This window comes from Trachinotus anak, unplaced genomic scaffold, assembly GCF_046630095.1.
Source record: "Trachinotus anak isolate AG129_WGS33_773 ecotype Australia unplaced genomic scaffold, CSIRO_AGI_Tana_v1 ptg000032l, whole genome shotgun sequence".
In the NCBI taxonomy this organism is placed as follows: Eukaryota; Metazoa; Chordata; class Actinopteri; order Carangiformes; family Carangidae; genus Trachinotus; species Trachinotus anak.
This window is the reverse complement of record NW_027273883.1, coordinates 25,568,368-25,576,959: the sequence shown is the minus strand read 5'-3', so window position 1 is coordinate 25,576,959 and position 8,592 is coordinate 25,568,368. Positions and strand designations below refer to the sequence as shown.

Below are 8,592 nucleotides of genomic sequence, written 5' to 3'. Positions count from 1 at the left end.
AACTGAAAAAAAAACACAATCATGGAAAACATAAAGTGCTGGCAGAAGTTTTTTCTCCCTGTTTTAAGCAATATGTAGTGTTTTAGTTTTTTGTGGCATTTACCTTCCTCAAAGCTAACAGCTGGCTGTTAGCAGAGCCAATAGTCTGAATGAGCTTCACTGGTTACTGATCACAATTCCCCTCAGCCGGGCAAGAAAATGAGACTGATTAACAAGTAGTGTGTGTGAAAAGTTGATCGCAGTTTGTTGCTGCACCAAGTACATTAGGAGCTTCAGCACTGAGATGTTACTTATCCAGAGCTACCAGAAGTAGGGTTAGAAGTCCAGGTCACTGAGGTGCATTACTATCATTATTAATATTATTATTATTATTGTTGCTGTTGTTGTTGTTGTTGTTGTTGTTGTGATTTTACTGTTACGTTACACACCACTCTACTGGTCCTTGTCAGGTCTATCCTTGTTATATTATTGAGAGCCACAAAAGTTTCCAGGTTGGCGTCATGTATTCTGTACAGCATCCTCTGATCATTGGTCTGTATAGGTCTACTGATCTGTTGTGTCAAAAGGTCAGATCGGGTTCAGACTGCCTCTCCAGCATGGACAAATGAAAGTTCAAATGGAATCTATAAACACAAAAAGGTAAAAGTGTGTAGGAGCTCTGGGCTGGGTTGTGTTGATTTCCAGCCTCTCCATCGTTGGTGAGTCTGTGTCCACTGCAGCCTCAGACGTCTGCTCCTGGTGGACAGGGATGGAAGCCGATGTGGTCTGCTGTTAATGCCAATTAACCTCAAGGTTCAATGAATTGTGAATTCTGAGACCACAGTTGCAACGAGTGGTTATGTGGGTGACTGTAATCTTTCTGTCAGCTTTGAACCAGTCTAGTCATTCTCCTCTGATCTCTCATCAACATCCAAACAGCTGCTGCACACTGGATGTTGTTTTGTTTTTCAGACCATTCTACGTAAACTCTAGAGACTTTTTTTTTTCCCACACTGATGTTTGATGTGACCATTAACTGAGTCTCCTAACCTGTATCTGCATGATTTTATGACATGACACAGCTGCCACATGATCGACTTGATTTGATAATTGCATGAATACGCAGGTGTACACATGTTCCTCATAAAGTGCTCAGTGGTGTATTTGTTTGTATTTATGTACTTGGTCTGAGGAATAGAAAGAAATGGGCTTTCACTTTCAAGTTGTTTGGTATGAGTAATTCCCATCTGCTGCTCCAAACAGTCCTCTGCACCGCAGGTTACATGTTGTACAAAATGCACAATTTGTTCCATGTCACATTCCCCTCCAGTCTGTCCAATGTTTGTAAAGTCAGTGACTTGCTTAGTTAAAATATGCCTGAAATTGTAAGCACAGTTATCACTAACTCTGTATGTGATGCAAAAAAATAAAGTTCAAGTAATGCCAGACTGTTTCTAGTGCCAAGACGGAGAGGACAGATGAAGCTGAGATCTGATGAGGTCAATCTGACTGAAATCTTCATTTTTAATCATGGAAAATATTTGATAGTGTTTGGATGTTTTTCTAATAAAAGACAACAGAGGGTTTAGTTTTCATTTCCTTGCAAAGTCTGTGTTACTCCGAGCTGCAGTGGTGGAAGAGGAGTGTAGAAGCATCAACACTGTCAGGAATCCTGTCGAGATTAAAGGATCTTTGTTCAGTTAAATTGGAGTATTCATGAACATCATCCTGAATCCCATCAGCTTCAAGGATGGCTTCTGCAATGAGTTTCACATCGGGTAGTGGTAATTGACTAACATATGTTTTCTTAAGTTGCAGTGCGTTGAGCTTTCAGGGCCACTGTTACATTGAAAATGTACTCAGAGCCAAACACAGGCCCGTTTTTAAATAGAGATGAGACATGGTGGTTTGTGGTTTGAAATTTAACATACTGACTTTTTTCTGCATGGCCAGATAAAGACATGAGTCTCGCTTCAAGAACGAGAGCAGACCTCCCTCTGCTGGTGGAACTCAGTAATACAGATGTAGTAGCCCACGCTGTTACAGGACTGGCGACGACGCGCAGACAGTCCCGTCTGCCTTTAGACACGTTCGTGTGTTTGCTATTGATTCAAAAACGGAAACGTTTTTGAGGCTGAGGTTGAATGAGGCTGGTTTCTGTTGTACTGGCAGATTAGTTTTTTTCACGTTTTGGTGCGCGTCACAGCTGGAGTGACGCGAACTACATTTCCCGTGGTTCTCTGCGTGGCTGGGGTTACATGCTGCTTTCCTCACAGTCCGTGTAGCTGCTGCGATAAATGTGGTCTTTGAGCGGCTCGTAGCCCGGACACCTTCGCGGGGCCCTCAAGGATGAAGAGTACGATTTTGTCTTGAGCTCATCGCGTAACTTCCACCGTAAGTGTAGTCTGCGTTCCGCCCTCTGCTTTGGTGCGGTTTGTTTTTATGGCGATGACTTGTTTTCCTGCATGTCTGTGGGTTAGCAGTGCAGCCAGCTAATGGCTAATTAGCTAACATCACGCGTCAGAAGCCGGAGTTGGCAGCGGTTCTTCGCCCGGCCTTAGCAACCCGTCCGCCAGCCTCCGTCTGAACTGTGCTTTACCGAGATAAAGGCTCACTTCGCCTCCCGCTTGTCCGAGTCCCAGCAGCTTGGGAACTAAAAGTTACCTTCTTGTCCTTCAGACAGAACTGGTCAAAGTCAACTAGCCTAAAACAGTTGCCTCTGTAAAGCGGACATTGCTTATTTTTATGACTTCCGGTTTGAACTTCTAAAGTAAGCCAGGGCAGTGTATGTGTGTACTTTTATTTTGAAGAGGAATGTCTTTTTCCTGTGTAGACTGTGGTGGTTTGACATCACCCTTGCAGTATTTATTTTAGCAACAGCGGATGTGCGACAGCTTTTAAAACGTCATTTGAGTGGTGTTTGAGGACCTTATTGAACTCCATGAACCGTAGCCTCCCGTTTGCTTTGCTGGAGGTGCTGTATTTGTGCTTGTGCAATCATAACACAAGGTATGTTTACGACCTTTACTCTGCCATGTAACCCGTGTGATCGATGAATGAAAGGCGACAACAGTGCAACTTATGCATGATGGAATTTAGGTCAAGGCTGTTGTGCTCAGCGTTGAGGTTGGTTACAGATAACTCAGAGGCTAACTTCCCTGCACAATGGTAACACATTTATAGCTAGTATTTTTCAAAAAATACGAAATACACTTAACCAATACAACCAGGACATTGTCATAAAGCTATTTAACAAAACATGGGGATGAAAATATAATAACAGATAGAGAAAGATCAACATAGGGATAAGAGCAAATACCTGGTCAGAAATACTCTGTTGGCAGTTAGTTAGGTTTTAGAGAGGTGTCAATTCGGCTTTGCCACTTTGGAGGCTGTTTGTGGTGCTGCTGAATTGTGTTGTCACCCCATTTACATCACCTGTCTGTATAATGTAATACAGCTCAAGCACCACAAGCTACATTGTCCAAAATGATCATACATTTGAATCAGCAACTTCAGTACAAAGTTGCACATTATTACTTTCATGAAGGTGGGAAATATTGCAGTGCTGTTGTGTTAGACTCCATCAGGTTTAGCTAGGTGTAGCTGATAACTCGGTGTATGTTGTGCTGGTGAAGATCTGGCTTCCATAAATGAGCTGTCCAGATTTAGGAGTGACGAGCGCACCACTAACCAAAGATCTAAAGTTGCATGGCAGCTTCTGAATGCATTCACATTGTTTTGACACTGACCAAATTCAATTCTGAATTTTAAACTGTACTGGAAGCTCCCCCATGTCAGCAGTGCATAGATACAGAGAGGTCAAACAAAGTTCAGAGTGCTAACTCAGTTATCACTGTGAATTATGCAGACACAATAGACTGCAGGAATTTCTACTATGTTTAACTCACTGTGTGTTTGATGTAGATTTTCTTGGAAGAACAGAAATGGATCAACTGCAGTGTGTCCACGTTAATTAGCAAAAATCATAAAATTATTATTATTTATATTCATTTAGCCAAATTTGGCAACTTCAAAGAGAAATTTAAAAAGTCTCCTGAGTCATGTGTTTGATGCATACTCATCGTGGCATAAGCTTAATCAGTCAGAGTCAATTAAAGAGTGACAATAGAGTTGAAACATGAAATCAGTTAACATATCAGTCGATTGACAGATATAATTATTAAAATAATCGACCACATAGTTATTTTTTGACAAAGGTGGGTTGTTGCCAGGTTTTGGTTCTCAAATATCAACATTTGATGTTTTTCTCAGGCCAGTTTTTGAAATCAAACGTGTCTAGAAGGTGTTCCAAACCCTGCTTTAGTCCCCCATGATAATAAACCAAATATTTTAGGTTTTTTTTTTTACACTTAGTGAAACCAAACAAGCAGCTCAAAGACATTACTTTGGTGGATATTTTATATGTGTGTTTATATGTATGTGTGTGTGTATGTGTGTGTGTGTGTGTGTGTGTGTGTATATATGTATATGTATGTATGTGTGTATATATATATATATATATATATATATATATATATATATATATATATATAATCACTTAAGAGTTTATACAAAGTGTTTTTTCTTTGTCTGACCCCACAGCCTGTGGTTGAACATCACAGCAGCAGAAAGTAGGAGGGGGAGGAGAAGAGGAAGATGATAATACAGCGCATCCTAACTCATGGGACACTGTGGCGGAGGGCAGCAGTGCGCCCATTGCTGGTGGGCATCACTGTCCCCGAGCCAGCAATAGCATTGTGTTGCTATACCCTCCGTCTGACACCGCCGCCACCTACAGGCCGCCACTGTCTCTCCACCTCAGCCTCCAGCAGGGCAGCACATCAGCCAAAACACCAGCCGCCTCAGGAGGAAGCATACTCCAGCTCCACCCCTCAAACACAGGAGATCCAGAAAGAGGAAGCTGGGCCTGATGTTGTAGAGGTGGACCCTTTGCAGGACAAGTCTATCAGCCTGTTCCAGAGATTTAAGAAGACCTTCAAACAATATGGGAAGGTGATGATCCCTGTACATCTGGTGACGTCCTCTGTCTGGTTTGGAACCTTCTATTATGCTGCTATGAAGTGAGTCTACTTCCAAGCAGGGGTGGGACAAAACCTACTGGCAGGGGGGGTTTGTAGGCCCTCTCCCAGTCACTGGATAATATAATCAGTAATCTCAGTCCCTGATCAAAATGATTGGTAACCCTGAATTTTGCGGAATTCAGTGATAAATGTAAATTAACACGCTCTGTATAACCAAAATATTTTCATAAACAGCACAATGTGTGTGTGTGTGTGTGTGTGTGTGTGTGTGTGTGTGTGGGTGTGGGTGGGGGTGGGGGTGGGGGGGGGGGGACGACGGCGGCGCGCGGCGGTGGTGGTGGTGTGGGCGGTGAAAGACTTGGTGTAAGGGTGGGGTTACAGTTGTATTTATGGTAAGGGTTGAGATTACGCATTTAGTTGTGATGGTATGTCAATGACGGTTCACAAAGACAGCTGTGTGTGTGTGTGTGTGTGTGTGTGTTGGTATCTACTTTAAATCTTTCTCTCCTTCTCTTCTTGTTTTGCTTCCCATCAGAGGTGTGAATGTCGTGCCATTCCTGGAGGTGATTGGGCTGCCTGAGTCATTAGTTGGCCTTCTGAGAGACTCTTCGAGTGGCTACGCTCTGACTGCATATGCCATGTACAAGGTAATTTACTCCAAATCCTCTGGGTTTTTTCTGTTTTTGAACATTTTGGGCCCTGTCTTTCACCCAAACGCATCTTTGACAGTTTCAGGGTGATACAGTCGTCATTTTCCTGTCCAGCACCCAGATTGTTTAAATGCACTTGTGCCCACCTGAGCATCAGTGAGTGTTTTGGTCTAAAAATGAGGTGAGGTCAGGAGCCTTGCTATCTTGTGGCAGCGGAAAGAGAATGACCAACCAAAGCCTATTCTGAAGTCAGTGGCACAGTCTTCCGCTGTTTTGATTTAAGGTCGCATTGTCAGGTTAGCAATATGCGCCTACACAGGCAGGTGCAAAATGCAGTTACACACAAGCAGAGTGTGCTGAAAATGCACTTGAGATGTTTGGATAAGTCATTTGTAACATACAGTCCCCAGGAGTTTGGAGCATCCTTTGTGGCATATTGTGTGTTCCACAACATTTCCATGAATGGTGGATGTCTCTTGGACATAAATGAGGCCCTGCAGAGAGGCGTTCTTTCTTATGACCTGGTAAATCCTCCACAGTGTTTCCTGTTCATCACTTAGATTAAATTTGTCCAGTTTCATAATGAACTGAAAAATGTATTTACACTTCTCATAATGTGGGATAAAAGTCTAAAATAAAACTTCTATCATGTGATTTGTGCCGTTGCTGCTTTGTTGAGATGTGCACAGTGCCTTTCCCTCCTTTCTCCTCCAGGAACACGGTGTGAGCTGGCTGCATGTGCCGGGGCTGGGCTTACAGGCCACTCACAATCTGTAATCACCCTGCCTCAAGTATACGCTAATTCTGTGTGAAACACTGCGCCATTAATAATAGCAATACGCCAAGGTGCACCTGGCCTTTAAAGGGAATGACGGTTTGTTGCATTTCATGCCCACACACATTAAGAGACTAAGTACAAGCCTTTTGAACCATGCAGCTGGCGCAACGACCGTTTTTCCGCTGTTAAATTTGGATCGGGATCTGCCCTGAATGTATTTGCGCTGCGTGCTTTAGACCGTGTATTTTGGACTGTTGAAACAGTCCTTTGGCTTCATTTCCTCATCGATCATTCGATACCATTGTGTTATTTTAAAGCACACTCACTGCCAGTTTCTTTGAATTTACACAACTTTGATTTGCTTGTGTCTCACTCCCTTAGTCAGTGTACATTTGAAAAAGCAGGTGCAGTATATCTAACAGGTTTTTATGAAGGATGGATTCAGGCGTTCATTTTGCTCTTCTGACTGTCTTTTCCTTTTTCTTACAGATTGCTACTCCTGCTCGGTATACGGTAACGCTGGGCGGCACATCACTATCTGTTCAGTATCTCCGCAAGCACGGCTACTTATCCACACCTCCGCCGGTTAAAGAATACATCCAGGACAAAATGGAGGAGACAAAGGAGAAACTTTCTGAAAAAATGGAGGAAACAAAGGGCAGATTTTCAGAGAAAATGGAGGAAACAAAAGAGCGCTTCTCTGAGAAAATGGAGGAGACTAAGGACAAGCTTTCTGAGAAACTGCAGGAAACCAAAGACAGAGTCTCTGAGGGGAAGGCGTTTTTTAGAAAGAAAAACGATTAGCTAATCACATTTACAGGTGGCGCCCCTGGATAAATAATCCTATTTTAATCTTGACAAGTCATCAGTGAAATGGGGGCAAGTACCAGACAGCACTTAAGAGACTGTTTGGAAAGAAGAGAGAGACATTGCACTATCTTTGTCCTGAAATGTCACCTCACACATCCTAGCGATCACCTGTTGTCTACTTAAGTGTCAGATTCAATCCCTCGTTGTCCAAACCCTGCCACCATCCACTGTAAGTGTACACTAGACAGCAGCTTAGCAGACTACTGCCAGTGCTACATCCTGGCTCAGTCCTCTCTGACTGGATTTACACAGGCTCAAATGATCTGGACTTTAACTCTTTGTTGGCTGTGAGTTGACTGTTAAAAGAAGAGATGTGTTCTCATTTCTCCTCACACCTCACATCTGTATACCTGAGGGGAAACGAGATCCAGGCTTCATTTTCCTATATAAAAACAGCATTAAAAGAAGCATACAGTTAAAGACTGTATAAGAGAGTAAATACTAATACATCTGGTTGCAACTTGAAGCTTATGGTCTAGTCCATCAAAGCCTTTCTGGAGATGGGGTGTGACCCTGTGTCTCCTCTGATGTAAGAGAAGGAAATCAAGTTTTCTAATGTGTTTTAACTGATGGCCAAACTGATATTGGGGCGCAGTGGATGGAGACATTATTTTGGTGTCTGTACCAATTAATGTAGTGACTGAAAGTTGTGTATGAAATGACAAAGGGAGGTTGCAGTAATGCCTCAGTGGATGTCGGTTCACATGTGATGAGCTGCCAGTCACATGTAAACACCCTGTGGGTCACACTGTAGTACATACAGTAGTCTGTATGAACCCAGGAAAAACTGTAATACACAGACATAGTAAAGGGTTTACACTGTACCACTCTGCCAGCTGAAGTGTGTTGGGTACTTGTAGACAAATGCTCCTGTCAGAATTTCAAACAGATGTGTGGTTCAACCCGCAACTGAATAAAGTCAAATGCTAATCATCATGTGAAGTTTGTGTGCTGTATTTGTAGGCTGTAAGAAGTGTGTGTATACACACACACACACACACACACACACACACGTTTCCCTGCTGGCTTGGTGGGATCAGATGCTCATGGTAGCTTATTTCAAATGTTAGTAAATTGAAGGTAGATGTTTATTAATCCACATTAACTCAGTTCAGAGCTTCTGTTCAGCCCCAATTAAAACCCAAAGGAAGTATTCAGATCCTTTAAAGTAAAACATCCCACATTCCTGCACTTGATTAAAGGTCTAATACTGACAAACCTGTTGTCACCAGACTGCAGTCCCATCTAGTTATACAGAGCATCAACGTTT

General features: G+C 42.7%; 1 protein-coding gene across 2 annotated transcripts; it reads left to right on the top strand.

Annotated features, from left to right (window-relative positions):
* The first annotated feature begins 1,994 nt into the window (after positions 1-1,994).
* On the top strand, positions 1,995-8,258 carry LOC139613239 (uncharacterized protein C18orf19 homolog A-like). 2 transcript variants are annotated; one of them, XM_071469702.1, is made up of 4 exons: positions 1,995-2,373; positions 4,585-5,063; positions 5,560-5,671; positions 6,942-8,258. In XM_071469702.1, the coding sequence occupies exons 2-4, from the start codon at positions 4,639-4,641 to the stop codon at positions 7,254-7,256; spliced, it is 852 nt and encodes a 283-aa protein (XP_071325803.1). In that variant the 5' UTR covers positions 1,995-2,373; positions 4,585-4,638; the 3' UTR covers positions 7,257-8,258. The 2 variants fall into 2 exon arrangements, with proteins under 2 accessions (XP_071325803.1, XP_071325804.1); XM_071469703.1 differs by lacking the exon at positions 1,995-2,373 and adding an exon at positions 2,457-2,988.
* The last annotated feature ends 334 nt before the right edge of the window (positions 8,259-8,592 follow it).